General features: G+C 46.7%; 1 protein-coding gene across 7 annotated transcripts in view; it reads left to right on the plus strand.

The window, feature by feature from the left end:
* The first annotated feature begins 1,121 nt into the window (after window positions 1-1,121).
* KMT2A (lysine methyltransferase 2A) overlaps window positions 1,122-17,255 on the plus strand; it is an 86,271-nt gene continuing 70,137 nt past the window's right edge. For 2 of the 7 annotated variants that reach the window (XM_040977014.1, XM_040977015.1), the window contains exon 1: window positions 1,122-1,592. In XM_040977014.1, the coding sequence (XP_040832948.1) occupies window positions 1,143-1,592 (450 nt within the window). In that variant the 5' untranslated portion in view covers window positions 1,122-1,142. Of the gene's footprint in view, window positions 1,593-3,813; window positions 3,928-17,255 lie in introns of those variants that run through there. The other 5 variants (XM_040977016.1, XM_040977017.1, XM_040977020.1 and 2 more) reach the window with 4 other exon arrangements.

Below are 17,255 nucleotides of genomic sequence, written 5' to 3' on the forward strand. Positions count from 1 at the left end.
CTCCTCTCCACCCACCTACCCCCCTTCTCTTAATCAGAAACGTGCTCGCGAGCCCCCTCCCTTTGCGCGCATACATTAGGGTCTGCTTTGCATGCAGCGGCAGGCCGCGACCGGAGGCAGAAGGGGCGGGGGCGCTTTTGCCCGCCTCTTCCCTCCAGGCCCCGTTAGCCACCCAGCTTCGGCTTCGTTGTAAAGCCGCGTCGTTAGCGGAGCACGCCGTGGCCCCTGCGCCCGGGGGCTGGAGACGCACGACCCACGCCTCTGCAGAAGGGCACGAAAGCCAGAGGCTCCTCGGCCCCGAGCGCACAGTAGGGCGAGGAGGTGGCGGGAGACCTGCCATTTGGGGTGCGCGTTTCGGCTAGAGAGAGAGAGAGCTCCCGCATGAAAATGGGAGGGCCCCTCCTTCTTTCTTTATTTATTTTTTAAGCGCGTTCATTGAGGGCCTCCCTATTTTGCATATAGTAAACCGGGCAACGCTTCTCTGTTTTGCATGTAGTACAATAAGGGCTCTTTTATTCTAGAGGCGTTCGATTCGGGCCGGACCCGCTTGTATCCGTGCCCCGAGGCGGAGGAGAAGGCTCACTCCTCCCCGACCCAGCAGCCGCCTTATACTGGAAGCTGCTCTCCTGGGCGGTTCGATTCCCAGCGCGTCCCGGGAACGTGTGTAATCGGCCTCCGGGCTCTCGAGGTTGCAGGCGGCCGGGTTCCCTCCGCCTCCATCCTCCCCGTAGTCCTCGCCCCCTCCCCCTCTCCCCGGAACCCGCGCTCCTCTCCCAGCTCCTGGGCTTCCTCCCCCCCCCCGCCTCCACCCCTCCTCCTTTTCCCTAGCAATGCCGCTCCCGGAGGGCGGGGCATGCTGTTATCCAGGTTGCGGGGCGGGCGGGCGGGCAAGCGGAGGCGGCCCGGGCCTCTGGGTGGAGTAGCCGCGGCCCGGCGTCTGAAGCGTGGGCCCGAGGCCTGTATACCGATTGCCGGGCCGCCGGGCACGGCCCGGCGCTGTGCATAGCGGTCGGCCGGGCGCAGGCGGCCGGGCGGCGCCGAGCGGGTTAGACAGGTTCCGGGGCCCGCCGCCCCCCCCTCCGCCTCCCCGCCCCCCTGTGTTGTCGCCTCTCCCTCTCGCTGCTTCACTTCACGGGGCGAACATGGCGCACAGCTGTCGGTGGCGCTTCCCCGCCCGACCCGGGACCACCGGGGGCGGCGGCGGCGGGGGGCGCCGGGGCCTAGGGGGCGCCCCGCGGCAACGCGTCCCGGCCCTGCTGCTTCCCCCCGGGCCCCCGGCCGGCGGTGGCGGCCCCGGGGCGCCCCCCTCCCCCCCGGCTGTGGCGGCCGCGGCGGCGGCGGCGGCGGCAGCGGCGGCGGCGGGAAGCAGCGGGGCTGGGGTTCCAGGGGGAGCGGCCGCCGCCTCAGCAGCCTCTTCGTCGTCCGCCTCGTCTTCGTCTTCGTCATCGTCTTCAGCCTCCTCAGGGCCGGCCCTGCTCCGGGTGGGCCCGGGCTTCGACGCGGCGCTGCAGGTCTCGGCCGCCATCGGCACCAACCTGCGCCGGTTCCGGGCGGTGTTTGGGGAGAGCAGCGGGGGAGGCGGCAGCGGAGAGGTAAGGGGGCGAGGAACCCCCCAGGTCTGGGGTCTCGACCCTCTGCGGAGCCCCCCTCCCCTCCCCCATCCGGGCTTCAGGAGCATCCCGATTCTGGGACCAGCTGAGTTCCCTGACCCGGGGCAAATGGCCCTGCTATGTTGGGGCTCTCGCACTCCCCTTCCCCGCCATACAGGGCTGCAGACCCCCCAGGCGACCCCTCCCCAGGGTTTGGACCCATTAGGCTAAGGGCGTTTGGACCACCCTTCCCCTCCCCTGAGCGTTCCCCCAGACCCCTTGGCACGGACCCCCTCGCCGGGGTTTCCCATCCCGGGACTGAACCCCTCCTCCCTTTCACAGATTACCTCATCCGAGCAAGATTCCTCCCTCCCTCCCTGCTAGAGACCTGATCCCGCCACATCCCCGCCTTCCTCCCCGGGCAGATGTGTTACTCCTGGGGCAGTTTCCCTCTCGGGCATCCCTCGGGTGATGGCCTCTTCCAGGGCCACGTTCTTTTCCTCGCCCTTGGGCACCGGTGTCGTTTCCAGCACCTTGCTGGCGGACACCTGACGACCCGTCCCGCGCCCCTTCCCCGGGCCAGGTCCCTACCTTGCCGGCCACTCCCCCTTCCTCCACCCCCGCCCCCTAGCAGATAGGTCCTCCTCCGTCCCCACTCCTGCCCGCCCTACCCCACCGGGGGAAGTCGCCTTTCCGCTCCACCTGGCTCCCCTCACCTCCTCTCCCTCTGAAGCTAACGGTGATCTCGCACCGCGTTCTCTTCTCCGCCGCCCCCTCCCCACCCCCGCCCGGGTCTGCAGGGCTGCAGTTTCTAGCCTGTCGGGAGCTGGACTAGGCTTCCCTTCTCTCCACCCTTTAGAGGAGGATTAGTGGCATCTCAGGGGGGTGGTTAGGGTGGGGGATAGTCCCTTAGGCGTAGCGGAGAGCAGCTTTGCACCTCTGCTTTGGAGGGGAGGCAAGCTTGCCCACCAGCCCTGGGAAGGGGGCCCCTGCACGGGGAGGTGTTTGTAGGGGGACTTGGGCAGTGCCCTCTCAGGGGAAGCAGCTGCTCTCCTACCCCACCCACTGCGCGGGAGAGCACGCAGTGTCCAACCCTAGCTCCCTCCTCCTCTCGTCATTTCGTTATTGATCCACCACCTTTTCCTAGGCCAATCCTGGGGCTTAGGGCAGGGGGCGGGGGGATGCTGGTTGGGGGTTGAGAAGTAGATAGGGACAGTCTTACTTTAGTGTGGTGGTGGTGGTGGTGGTGGTGGTGGTGGTAGCAGCAGCGGTGGCGGTGGCAGCGGCGGCTGAGGTGGTGGTGGCTTGGGGCTGGGAGCAGGAGGAGGATTATGAAGCAAAGCAAAGTTATTCCTTAGAAGGAGGAGTTGGGATTTTTCACTGATTCATACCAGGGGACCCGAGGTGGAGGAAGGATCAGAGCTTTGCCCTTCACAGCTAGTGCTGGGGAGAGAACTGGGAGGCTTGGACAGGATCCCCCTCAGCTCCCTTCAGCCCCAAAGGAAAGTTGCCCTGGGAAGGGAAGTTGAGTTCAGGTTCAGCCGTGGCGTTGCGCATTTGTTTTCCATTGGATGGAGAAGGGGGGGAGTTTGAATTGTAGAGGAAGGGAGGGGACGCCTAGGATGGGGGGATGCTAGGAGGAGGAAGAGCAGCTGCTAAGGGTTGAAGCGAAGGGGGGTAGGGGCTTTGCTGATCTGGAGTGCTCTTGATTGAAACAGAAAGGGAAAGATAACAACCAGCCGTTTCCTGCGTGCTCTGCCGTTGGTGCACACAGAATATCCTGGGCAAACCCCTTGGCTCCTATGGTGCCCCACACTCCTTTAGATTTACCCAAAGATCCTGAAAGATGGGGAGGGAGGAGATCCCGGGGTCCCCGGCCCCTCCTTTCAAGGAGCTGGCATTTTTGAGTTGTTAGTCTTTCTGCCTCTCTGTCTCTCTCTCTCTTCCTCCTCCTTCTCTCTCTCTGTCTCTCTCTCTCTTTAAATGGTTTCTAAGGCAGCCTGATCAGGAGACTGACAACAACCCGCCTTCTGACAGAGCTGGGAGGACATGATGGGGGCGTGTTCCCTGCCTCACAGCTAGCTGCAGCGTCCCCTCTCCCTGCCTCTCTGCTCTATCTCCACCTCCTTTTCCCAGCCTTCAGCAGGCAGCTGCAGTCAGCAGGGTTGTTTGAGACTTATTTTGTTGGTTGCTGTAGATGATTATTTTTTTTTGAAAGGCCAATTCTGTATTTTTTAAGCTAACAACACAGATCCCATGTAGTTGGAGAACCAAAGGCCTCATACATGACAAAAAGACTGAACCGTTCAGGTTACTTGCATGGAGTTGGTGCTTAAATGTGAGTTGATTTTGCTTTTTTAAAAGATACAGCAGCGAAAAATAAATAAATAAATAAAACATAAAAAGTAGACTTATTGACATTTCGTTTACCTGCTTATTTTCAAAATTGAGACTTGCCTGATGCTATGTGGAATTTTAGTCCCTTGTATATGTGAGTCTGATAAAGTCTCTTAGGAGAATTTTGTTTATGTTAAGGGGATTTGGAGCAGTATTCACCCCCTGTTCAGCATGCTTAATGTGTTTTGTGTTTTGTATTGAAGGACCAAAGGTTCATGTTTCAAATGTTATCACACCAAGTTTTGGGCTGACACTTTCCAATCATAGCTTTTCAAGAGACTGGTAGAAAGAGAGGCACCTGGATTCAGGGACCTAATGTCTGGGCACCAGAATATTTAATCTGTTGGTCTTTGACAAATCATCTTTAAAGTTTTAGTCAGATGTTAACACTTCCTTAGCCACTGGCACTGTGAGAGGATTGTAAGAGTGTTTTATTTTGCTCGACAGGAATATGTAGTGTCAAGGAATTGCAGTGACTTAAAGTAAGACCATGTTACTTAGGGGTTTGCTTCTTTTCTTTAAAACTTTTGCCTGAACAGTAGTTGCTATTTCTTTATGAGAATAGTTGACTCCGTACCTTCAACCTTAGTGTTCTGGTTTGGAACTAGGTTTGGTAACTTTTTGCTATGTGGAAGTTTGAAGCAGTCTAGTTATAGGATGTTGGTATGCTAGAGTTAGTACTAGAGTGACAATCTTGTCTGGTTTGGTTGTTTTCAATGTAGAAAACAAGCACTTTTATAGGCTTACAAATCAGGGAGGAAGTTTCTAAAGGAAGTTTAGGGTTCAACCCACTGACAGAATTCTAAGGATTGCTTCTCAGAACTCACAACTGTGTGTCAAGGCTTGTCTGGTTCATGAAGAAAGGGTTAGATGACCCAAAGTGATTCTGACCTTGTGAAATTCTGGTTTGCTTTGAGTGAATCATTACTATCAGTTACCCATAACAGAACCTGAAGGAGTCCTTTTAAAACCAAGTGACAACTTCCACATTACTTTCCTGTTTGAACTGGGTTATCTCAAGGAGGTTTGTTTCTCATTGCTGTTGGTTCCTAACTTCCTTTGCCTTGGTAATAGCTGTGAAAGAGTTCTTCATGACTAGATAGGAATGGAGCTATTTTCAAACACCGGTGGGTGTTAGGGGTGTTGGGGGACTTTGTGTGGGACCAGAGGTAGAGCTGAAGCCTTATTTTGCTGCACACTTTGAGCAATCAGAGCCACCCAGTTGGTGCCTGCCTCCCCTTCGCTCCCAAGTATTGTCCTGTTTTGTTGAGGATTGTCTTGGATGCTTTGCACTCAGCCTACCATGGCAGTGTCATTGTTGACTAGAATTTGGACTGTTTTAACATAAGCCCCAGAAACGATTAGTTTATCAGCAGTTAGCCTTTGTTTATTAATTGTATTATCCAGTTACTTTACTGCCTCAAAAAAGTTAAAAGCAAAATTTCCATCCCAATCCTGATCCTAACCCAGAACAGACTAATTACGTGTAGATTGAAACTAATTGACAACATTGACAATTAGTTTTTCATATGAAAAATTTCATATAAAATTTTCATATGAAAATGCAGTGCAAGTCCATGGAGACTGAGGCAAGCCTTGGAGTTGAGTTTAAAAGATGATAGCCCTGTAGCTGAAGGAAAGTTAAAGAGTGTCTATGGTCTATACTTTTTTTTTTCAATGTTCTTAGGGTGGCCTGATCCAGAGACTAATCAGACTGATCTGGAGAGTGGGGGTGCTAGGGCATTGCCCTCACAGCTAAGGATTAGCTCAGGATGGGCATGGCGGAAGCAAAGTGGGGAAGTCTGTGGACATAGGCTCTTATCTCTCACTTAGGACACCTTGGACAATTCACCTTTAACCTTACATTTTTGATCTATGAAATGGAAAGAATCGGCTAAATGTCTCATGAATCTTTTCTGACTTAGTACTCTGATTCCTTTCTGTGAAACTAATGTTTTGGTTGGGTCATAATTTCTTAGCTCAAGGGTCAGGCTCAGTGAACCCTTTTGGTGACTGAGAACCGGTTAGGAGAGAAGCAGAGAGACACAGGGAAGTTCCTATCTGTGTCACTCCCCAGACAACTACAGCACCTTCCCCCGCAGCCTTCATCCCCACCCCATCCCTGGTTCAGGCTGGAAGCAGAAACCCAGTCCAGAACTTTCACATGGGGAGCAGGAACCCAATCACTTGGCCATCACTGTTGCATTAGCAGGAAGCTAGAATCAGGAATGGAGCCAGGTCCAAGTCCAGCCAGTTATGGCACACACTGTCCTAACAGTTATGCCAAACGCTGTCCCCTAATGATTCTAATGTCAGATTATACTTTTGGTCATTTAACTATATTAGGAGGAATAATTTCATGTTGCGAAAATTTTCATTGTTGAACTAATTTCATTGGTAAAAAAAAAAAATGAAGATAAAATTATAAGCATAGTTCTGAGAGCTTGTAGAGCCCCAAGCATTATTTGGTATTCAGAAGCTGTCCTGTATGGATGTTTGCTTTCATTGTTGTGGATTCCTGACTGTCCCAAAAGAAATTGTCAACCTAAGGGGTATATTTCTTTAGGTGTATGAGCTTTTAAGTGAGAAGAAAAATTCAACACAACACATCATTGTCTCTGTAAATCCAAAGGAAATAGTTGTTAGTATGTTCTGACATGAACTTTGGCTTGTACTGAGCATTAGAAATCCAGTCTTTAGAATTTTTATGTCTCTCACTGAAAATCATTACTACCAGTCCCCATTTTTCTCTTCCATTTCATTATCTTAAGGCACTTGTTCCTGGAGAGTATCATTCACAAAATAAAGCTTTAATGTCGGATTGCACCGTGACTGGAAACACTCCTGTCTTGACTGAATTCTTGTCCCTTTGCTCCTTGGAGCCATCCTCCTTGCTCCAGGAGCATCTGTGGATACTACCCTTTCCTTCCTTGTTCTGTGGCTGGAAGGGGTGGTCACAGCTCCTCTCGCCCAGGGGCATAACAGGCTTCTGGGGCCTTGCTGTGTTTTAATTGTAGGTCTCCTAATTAAGATCTCTTTGTGCCTGCCCACATTCCACTAATGTTGGCACACAACTTCAGCTTCCTTCTAGCACTTCACTGAAGGCCTTCAGCCCAGCTTTTTGTGAATATCTTGTCTCTTTCCATTCTTCCCTTGCCAAGGAAGAGAGCCCAGTGGCATAACACTTTAAGAAATTGGGAAGCTTTGTGTGACCATCACTACTTGGGGAGGAATTTACTTGTGGATTGCCTGGATGGAACCTTCCTTTGTTTGCGTATGTTATTTTCAGGGATTAAGAAAGTTTAAATCACTAATGAGTCTGGCTTTGATGTAGCTACATTTTAATCGGCATCTTAGCACTATAGGCACGAACAGGAAAGAGGATGCTGAGGAGTTCAAGTTAGAAGGCATTTCCTTGTATCTTATCTAAACTGGTCTATGAAGCTTGATGACTAAAGTCTTATCTTGGGAGTAAATCACAGCTGTGATTTTTCTGCACTGGTAGTTTGTGTAACAAATTATCACGTGAAATTATTGATCCTGAATTGTTTCCAGCTTTGAAGCAAGATGAATGCAATTTAGTTTGAGATAGAATTTCTTGATTAGAAATGACTTCAGAAGGTTCTAGAAATTGTTAAGAATACTCTTGTAGGCTCAGGAATTGGTTAGGCTTCTAGAGTAGTGTCAGAACAAGGTGGGGCAATTTTTCAGGTAAAAGTAGTTTGACTTTAGTTTCTCTGTGTTGCATGTGAGAGAGAATGTAATCTTTCAGTGCTTCACCTGGGCCCAGATGTTTTCATTGATCACATCTGTGTGAGATAGGCGGACAAAGGGCTTTTTTTTGTTGTTGCTATTGTCATTTCATTGTTGTGAAGAGGGCCTGGAAGAAGGAAGTACAGGATCTTTTATGGCACACATTAAATAAAGCTGGAGGCCTGGGCCCTTATACCTGAGTGGGTGGTTTTATGGCCTAATTCTCTAATTGCTGCCATTTATGACAGTGTAGATGCTACTGGCCCTCTGGCTGAGGTAGATGATGCTGGGACTGGAGAGAGAAAAAGGGTCCTTTTGTTAGTTAGCCTTTTCATTTTCCCCTCAGTAAGTTCTCTGGGAAAGCCCTGAAGAAAAGGACTGACACTTGGACTAAGGGAATGGCTTCCCATAAAATGGTTCTTTATGTTTTTAAAAAAGATGAGCTCCTTTTCTTGACCCATTCAAAGAAATCCATACCACCCCTGTTAAATATTTCAATGAGCTTTTTACCTTGTCAGGTTACACACCAGGGGAAGCCAACCATGGAGCTGTAGCTGCTGTCACATGCTTCTAAAGCTTCAGACACTTGAAGAAGAATTTGATGATTTCTAGTCATTGTAGATGGTATAAATCTCCTTGTAGGACAAGTGCAGAGTGGAAGGTAGAACTTGGTCTGATGAGCATAAGGAAACAGTTAACAGATATATTAGCATAAGAGTTAGTTGGCAGTTTTCTGTGCAGCCTATCAAAATTCCCCTTTCCTTGAAATGAGTAGTTGTTTTTCAATTTGACAAAGAGACTAAAGGGATTTCCCCAGTCATCACTACAGCAATACCTTGTGCGTTACCTACCCGTGGGTAGGAGCTATTCCATTGGCGTTTATTTCGGGAGTTAGAGTTTCTTACATATATTTTTTTGTGTATTTTTTTTGCATTTTTGGTCATGTATTTTGTTGTAGTATTTGAGGGTAGATATTTTGATGTCATTCAGCTGTAAGAGTTGTGACCCTTTCTAAGATTTACACTGTTGAAGAGAGAAACAGAATCCCACCCTTACAATCCATGCTTTGCTGAAGCTTCATTGTTTTAATTTACAACATTAGACTAATTGTAGTATTCTGTCTTGAATTACAGTAATAATCCTTGAGAGGAGTATTTTTGGAGAAGATTTTTTTTTTTCACTGTGATTGCCTTAGTGCTATTTCAGTTCTAAAAGCTAGGGAGAAGTGCAGTACTGATCCATAATAAATATCTTATTCTTAGAAGAAGAAATAGTTACATCTGCCTGTTTTCACCTTTTGTCCATCCATGGGAATAGACCGATATTTAGAACAAGTACAGCATTGTCCCTAGATTATTGCCTTCCGATTATAAGCAATAAAATCTTGTGAATGACATCTCTTTAAGCTGGCTAATGAGGAAATCCTCTTGTAATCTCCAGTCAGGCTCTTTTATTTGTGTATATGTAAATACCTTTAGAGAGAAGCTGCATCTCATAATCTAATCTGTGATAGTGTGAGATAGTATAGTGCAGTCATGAAGGACTGTGAGACCATGGCCTCTGTGTTTAGACTGGATTCATAGTTCATATTAGCTAACTAGATTAGGAAAGTTTCTTAACCTCTCCGTGCCTCAGTTTCTTCATTTGTAAGGAAAGGGTAATCATTGCTTCAAAAGATTATTGTGGAATCAGAGTTGTGGCTAAGTGGAGTAAGTCACTGTCTGTAGTGCTGAAATCCCATATAACCATGGGTTTGAGTCCCGACTGCTTCACTTCAGTACCGCTTCCTGTTCATGCTCTGGGAAAAGCAGCAGAAGATGGCCCATGGATATGGAACCCTGCACTCACATGGAAGACCCAGATCATGCTCCTGACTGCTGGCTTCAGCCTCGCTCAGACCAAGCCCTGTGATCATTTAGAATGTGAACCAGCAAATTGAGGATTTCCCTCTTTCTCTGTATCTCTGCCTTTCATATACACAAATAACTCTGTAAGAAATATTTTTTTTAAGATTTATTTATTTTTATTGAAAAGGCAGATGTACAGAGAGGAGGAGAGACAGAGAGGAAGATGTTCCTTCTGTTGGTTCACTCCCTACACGGCCACAGTGGCTGGAGCTGAGCTGATCCAGAGCCAGGAGCTTCTTCCAGGTCTCCCATGCGGGTGTAGGGCTCCAAGGCTTTGGACTGTCCTCAACTGCTTTCCCAAACCACAAGCAGGGAGCTGGATGGCAAATGGGTCTGCCGGGACATGAACTAGTGCCCATATAGGATCCTGACATGTTCAAGGAGAGGACTTTAACCACTAGGCCACCACGCCAGGCTCAGAATGAATCATGGAAGGGAGGATCTTCCTCTCTGTCTGTCCTCCTCTCTGTATATTTGGTGTGTGTGTGTGTGTGTGTGTGTGTGTGTGTTTGTATTGAAAGGCTTGAGATCATGCATGCAAAGCACTTGACATTTAGCCTGGCAATGGGTAGAAGTAGCCTTTTTTTACTGTTAGAACTGAGAAATTGAAAGGACTCAAGTGCTATAACCTTTACTTTTTAAGATTTTATTTTTTAATTTGAAAAACAGTTACAGAGAGAAGGAGAGACAAAAAGAGATCTTTCATCTGCTGGCTTGCTCTGCACATGGTTGTAATGGCCAGAGTCGGGCTTTTCCTGAGCCAGGAATCAGAGTTTCTTCCAGGTCTCCTATGTGGGCGTAGGACTTGAGCATCCTCTACTGCCTTCCCAGGAGTATCAACAAGGAGCTGGATCGGAAGTAGAGACACCAAGACTAGAATCAGTGCCCATCTTAGATGCCTGTGCTATAATCCTTTCTTTATCTTCACAAATATAACAGATTATGATTAATTTGAGAGATGCTTGTGTGTTTGCACACATATTTTAGGATGTTCTTGGCTTTGGTCTGGGTGTCAAGTTCATCAATAAGCTAAGTGGAACCAAACTGAAAGCCAGCCACCCACCTTAGTAACCATGGATACCATCAGCATATAACTGAAACATAATTAGAGATAAGGTTAAAAAGGGATAAGAAACTCCTCTAACAGGACAATAAATAGGCAGGTAGGAAACCAAGGAATCCAGTGCCACCATGAGTCACCTAATTACCGGGCTAAGGCAGTTAACTATGTTGGACTTGCTACTCTTGGTCTTTATTGCCTGATCTTTTTATTTAACCTTTAGATTTTTTTTGCCAATTTTGTTTTTATTTTGTTTAAAAGACAAATGGTGAAAGAACATCCCCGGGTTCACTCCCCAAGAACCTGCAAAAAGCAGGAGCCCTGAACGATCTGGTCTGTCACATGGGTGGCAGGGACTCCGTGTGGGAGCCATCATCTGCTGTCTCCTAGGGTGGGCGTTTGTAGGAGGCAGTTTGGAAGCAGAGGAACAGGGTCTGTGGCATGCTGACATGGGATACAGGCCTCCAAGGGTCAATGTGACCGTGTGCCAGATGCCCTCCCCGTTAGCTTTTGTGTGTATGAGGGCTGGGTGATGCTTTAAAACAACACGGAGGGGGAGGCTCCGTTCTTGGCCTCCAGGTTCAGATCCATTCATCTATACTTGGTAACTATTTGACAATTGTTCTCATGTTTCATCTTGGGGTGAAAAAGTGTTGGCCTGCAGCAACCAGTGCAATTAACAATTTAATTATAGAAGAAATGCTAAATTGTAGGCTGCGAGTTCTGGGGTTTGGAATTTAACTTGAGAAATAAAATAACCACAAGTAGAATGGCAAAAAACAGACTGAAGTTTAAGAATAACTAAGAGGGCAGTATGTTTTAAGAGGAAAAATGCAGTTCTGCTCTACTTAGCTGTAAAAAGGTTTATTGGTGCTAGCATTGTAGCATATAGTAGGTAAAGCCGGTGTCTGCCAGCATCCCACATGGGTGCTGGTTGTGAATCCCAGCTACTATACTTTTGATCCAGTTCCCTGCTCATGCACCTGCGAAAAACGGCAGAAAATGGTCAAACTCCTTGGGCCCCCAGCCCTCAGGTCGGGCACCTGGATGAAGCTCCTGGTTCCCAACTTCTTCTTGGCTCACCTTTGGCTGTTGTAGCCATCTCGAAAGTATACCAGAAGATGAAAAATCTTTCTCTCCCTTTCTCTCTGTAAGTCTGCTTTTCAAATAAGTAAAAATAAATCTATGTAAAGTGAGAAGGTTTATTAAAACAAGTAACACCATCTTTTACAGATGAAAAATCTGAAGCTCACACACAGGTAGTTTTCCTTGAGTCATAATGGCTGTTGAGTGGTAGAACTAGGATTCAAATCAGAACCTCCATCCATTGGAAAGCCCATTCATGCCCTTTCTCCTTCCACCACCATTCAGGTTCTGAGTCTCAACCGTTATAGTGTTGTAGTGTGTCTTTAAACTGCTTTGCAGTTTTTACTATCCGAATTTAAATGTCCACTGCCTTTGTATGGATTCTTGGAGTAAGCAAACTGGTCTCGCCACCACTGCCTTCACCCTATGGTTTTCCCAATGGCTATCTTACAAATGTGGTTGTGTCACTGTATGTTTCTAAAACCCTTTGGTTTCTCACTTACATAAAAAACATAGAATTCTCAGTTCTTTATGATCTAGCTGGCCTACATTTCTATGTTTTGAAGCCTATTTCCTGGATGCATAATCTCACTTATGTGCCTTAGCACCATTGGACTACTGAGCTGTTAGGAGTTCTCCACAATCTTTGTATACCTGCCTTTGATCTTTGCTAAAACTCTCTCTTTGCATTAATGTCTTTTTTTTTTAAGGTTTATTTTGTTTATTTGAAAGGCAGTGTTAGAGAGAGAGAGAGAGAGAGAGAGAGAGAGAGAGAGAGAGACTGATCTGATCTTGTATCTGGTTTACTCCCCAATGGCAATAACGGCCAGAGTTGGGCTAGTCCAGAGCCAAGAGCCAGGAGTTTCTTCCAGGTCTCAAGTTCTGGGGCCATTCTCTGCCACTTTCCCAGGAACATTTGCAGGGAGATGGATTAGAAGTAGAGCACCTGGGACTTGAACCAGAACCATATGGGGTGTTGGTACTGTAGATGGTGGCTTTACCCAGCCCCTACCTTCCCATCTTGGCTGGCTTTGGCTTTCGTGTCTCTGTGGCTCAGTTCAGATCCTCAAGTCTGAACTCTTCCACAAAGCTTTAACAGAAAACTGCTATGTCTTTATTTATTTATTTATTTTTATTGCAAAGTCAGGTATACAGAGAGGAGGAGAGACAGAGATATCTTCCGTCCGATGATTCACTCCCCCAAGTAACCACAATAACTGGTGCTGCGCCGATCCGAAACCGGGAGCCAGGAGCCAGGAACCTCCTCCTGGTCTCCCACGTGGGTGCAGGGTCCCAAGGCTTTGGACCATCTTCGACTGCTTTTCCGGGCCACAAGCAGGGAGCTGGATGGGAAGTAGGGCTGCCGGGATTAGAACTGGCGCCCATATGGGATCCTGGTATATTCAGGGCCAGGACTTTAGTTGCTAGGCCATGCTGTCAGGCCCAACTGCTATGACTTTAAAACACAACAACAATTACTACTATTATTATTACTATTGTTACTGCCTAAGATTTATTTATTTTTTTGTTGGAAAGGTACATTTACAGAAAGAAGAAGACAAAAATTTTCTATCTACTGGTTCACTCCATAAATGGCTGCAACAGCTGAAGCTGAGTCAAGTCTGAAGCCAGGAGCTAGGGGTCTCTTCCTGGTCTCCTGTGCAGGTGTAGTCTCAAGGCTTTGGGCCATCCTCACTGCTTTCTCGCAGCATAGATAGGATACCAGATATGAGTGGAGTAGCCAGGACACGAACTGGCATGTGGGATCCTGACACTTGTAGGTGGAGGAATAGCCAATTGAGCTATCACACTGGCCCCTAAAACTCAACTTCTTTCCTATTTCTTACTATACTTTATACCTTGCGCTTGAAGAAGTTATTCCAGGAAACTTTGTGTTGTATTTTTTGTTAAGATTTATTTATTTTTATTGGAAAGTCAGATTTAGAGCGGGAAGAAAATACAGAGAAAGTTCTTCCATCTGTTGATTCACTCCCCAAATAGCCATAATGGGCAGAGCTGAACCGATCTGAAGCCAGGAACTTCTTCCAGTCTCCTATATGGGTATAGGGACCCAGGGCTTTTTGGGCTGTCTTCTATTGCTTTCCCAGGCCACAGGCAGGGAGCTGGAAGGGAAGTGGAGCAGCCAGGATACGAACTGGCGCCCACCCTGGATCCTGGGCATGCAAGATGAGCACAATAATCACTAGGCTATTGCTCTCGGCCCTTTTGTTGTGTTTTTGAATGTGTTTGTATTTCCCTCATTTGGTTTTATTTCCCTTAAGACATGAGCTGATTTTAAGTCATACTTTTTTTTTAAGGTTTATTTATTTATTTGAAAGAGTTATAAAGAGAAGGAAAGACAGAAAAATCTTCCATTTGGTAGTTTACTCCCCAAATGGCTGGGAGCCAGAAACTGCATCTGGATCTCCCACAGAGCTGTCAGGGGCTCAGGTACTTTGAGATCTTTTACTGCCTTTTTAGGCACATTAACAACGAGCTGGATTGGAGTGGAACAACTGGGATTCAAATCAGTGTTCATAGATTTTTTCTTATAGAAGGTAATTATTGACATGAAAGTTTGATCTACACGCACCTTTGGAATATTTTTGCAAAAACATTAGATAATCTATGAGAACTTAGGCAATACCACTGTCAGGATAGTTTTAACAACTTTTTTTCTTTTATGTTTGAGAGGCACAAGGAGCGAAAGCCAGAGAGAGAAAGAGAACATTTTCTGGTTCACTTCCAAAATGCCTGTAAGAATCAGTGCTGTGCCTGGTTGAAGCTGGAAGTCAGGAATTCAATCTAGGTCTTCCTGTGGGTGGTAGGGACCTAACCACTTAGAAATCACCTGATATTTTCAGGAATGCACATTAACAGGAAACCAGAATTGAAAGCAGAGCCAGGGCTTAAAACCATGTAAGCCCGCAGGAATTTTGTTTACTTGTTTTTAAAAAGATTTATTTATTTATTTGAAAAGCAATTACAGAAAGAGAAAGAATTTTTTGCCCACTAATTTATTCTCCAAACAACTACAACATCTGGGACTAGCCATGCTGAAACCAAGTGCTGGAAGCTCCATCTAGATTTCCCTGGTGGATGGCAGGGGCCCAAGCCCTTGGGCCATGTTCTGCTGCCTTCTCAGGTGTGCTAACAGGGAGCTAGGTCAAAAGCAGAGGGGTCAGGACAGAAGCTGTCACTCAGATATGGGATGTTGGTGATCCCAGGCAGTGGTTTAACCTGTTACGTTCCACATGCTGGCTCCAAGACTAAACCATTTGAACTGGATTCTCAGTCACTAGACCAAACTGCCACCCTATTTTTTTTTTTTAATTGGAAAGGCGGATATACAGAGAGGAGAGACAGAGAGGAAGATCTTCCATCCGATGATTCACTCCCCAAGTGAGCGCAACGGCCGATACTATGCTGATCCGAAGCCAGGAGACTCTTCCATGTCTCCCACGCGGGTGCAGGGTCCCAAAGCTTTGGGCCATCCTCGACTGCTTTCCCGGGCCACAGGCAGGGAGCTGGAAGGGAAGTGGGGCTGCCGGGATAGAACCGGCACCCATATGGGATCCCGGGCGTGCAAGGCGAGGACTTTAACCACTGCGCCACCGCGCCGGGCCCCATCCTATTTTTAAAAATTATTATTTGAAACACAGAAAGGCAAATAGAAACATTTCCCTTTGACTCACTCTTAAAAGTAGTACATTAACAGCTAGGGAGACCAGGGTGAGACAAGGATCCAGTAATTTAATCTGAGTTTCCCACATGAGTGGCAATGACCCAGTCACTTGAGTTGTCATCTCTTGCCTCTCAGGGTGCAGGTTAACAGAAAGTTGGAATCAGGGTTAGTGCTGGCATTTGAACTCAAGTACTCAGGGACTATGGGTGGTACCTTCATCCTGTGCCTTGACTAATGTTTAAAAGATACTAAACAAAATTAAATATGGCAGAGCAAACTCTTAAGAGCCAGTACCACAAAAAGAAGAAGAAGAAAAAAGAGATAAAGTAAAAAATAAGAGCCAGCACCAGGCATTTTTGTAAAGATACATTATGGTTCTGAAAGTAAACTGAGATGCTGATGGGATTATCTTTCATGTGGGTGATGCTTAGTGCTGATCTTCCCCTTACTAGTGTGTTGTTTCCATTTCCAGATTTCCTCATCTTAAAAGGGATGAGGAGGCCTTGGAGACCTGAGTAGAGTGAAAAAAAAAAATGGTTTTGTGATTGGAAGGTACTCCAATGAGGAAAGGTTGAGAATGGAAAAATTAAGAGGTACCTTAGAACTCTTCAAAGCCAAGAATGGGACCCCTGATAGGAGTGGTGTCCAGGTCCCAGAGTGATGGGTTAGTGGATAAAGCCTCATCTTGCATCTGCTGGGATCCCATGTGTGTGCCAGTTAGTGTCCCCACTGTTCCACTCACCATCCAACTCCCTGTTTGTGGCCTGGGAAGGTAGTAGAAGATGGCCCAAAGCCTTGGGACCCTGCATCCATGTGGGAGACCTGAAAGAAGCTCCTCGCTCCTGACTTTGGATCAGCTCAGCTCCAGCAATTGCGGCCACTGGGGGAGTGAGCCAGCGGATGGAAGATCTTCTCTCTGTGTATCTGCCTTTCCAATAAAAATAAATAAATAAATAAGTAAAATATTTTTTTAAAAAGAATGGTGTCCAGGTGTTCTCTAGAGCACCTCTAGAATAAAAACACTCAGACTTAAAGTGAAATGTAGGGTCATTGTGTAAGGAATGTGTTGTTAATGATGGCTGTCTTTCAGAAATAATGTGAAGGTTACTCAAATACTTTATTATCTTGTGTGGAAGGGAAGTTTTGAAGTCCAGTTCTGCTTGCACGTAAATATAAAGTGGCCTCCCACACTGTCCTCCCTTTCCATAAATCACCAGACACTGTCTTACCCAGTTTCTTCAAGGGTGTGCTTCATCTTTTATGCTTCCCAGTATTTCCTAAGGCATCCTGGGGCCACACTGTCTCTTTAAGAACTAATTTTATGTTAGTTTTTAAATTTATGGCAGTAATTATTTTTAGTAGGAAACTTCTAGAGAAAAAGTCTTTATGAAATAATCATTTAAACTTTTTAAGCTATTTTTTTCTTTCTAATCACTTTTTTGATTTTGGCTTTATAGGAGAATAGAAAATGTAAGTGAGCTAAGAAAGCTCAAAGATCAAAACAAGGAAAAATATGTGGTCTCTGTATAGAAGATAAATATGTGTAGCTTTTATGTATGTTTGCAGGTATAAAATAAAAAATCTACACTTCAGACTATGTCTTGTGTGTGCATGCATTATAACAAGTGCTTATAACTCACTTCCCACCAAGTTTGCTTCATGTGAATGAGTGTTATAAAGGCTCTGACCCTTGGCTTTTGAGGCTGTCTGGAGGGCTTGCATCACTCAGAATGAAACCTCTTTAGATGTGTTGGGTTGCAGAAAGCATTTCCTGTACA

This window comes from Ochotona curzoniae, unplaced genomic scaffold (assembly GCF_017591425.1).
Source record: "Ochotona curzoniae isolate NIBS_2020 unplaced genomic scaffold, NIBS_Ocur_1.0 contig_2723, whole genome shotgun sequence".
Taxonomy (NCBI): domain Eukaryota; kingdom Metazoa; phylum Chordata; class Mammalia; order Lagomorpha; family Ochotonidae; genus Ochotona; species Ochotona curzoniae.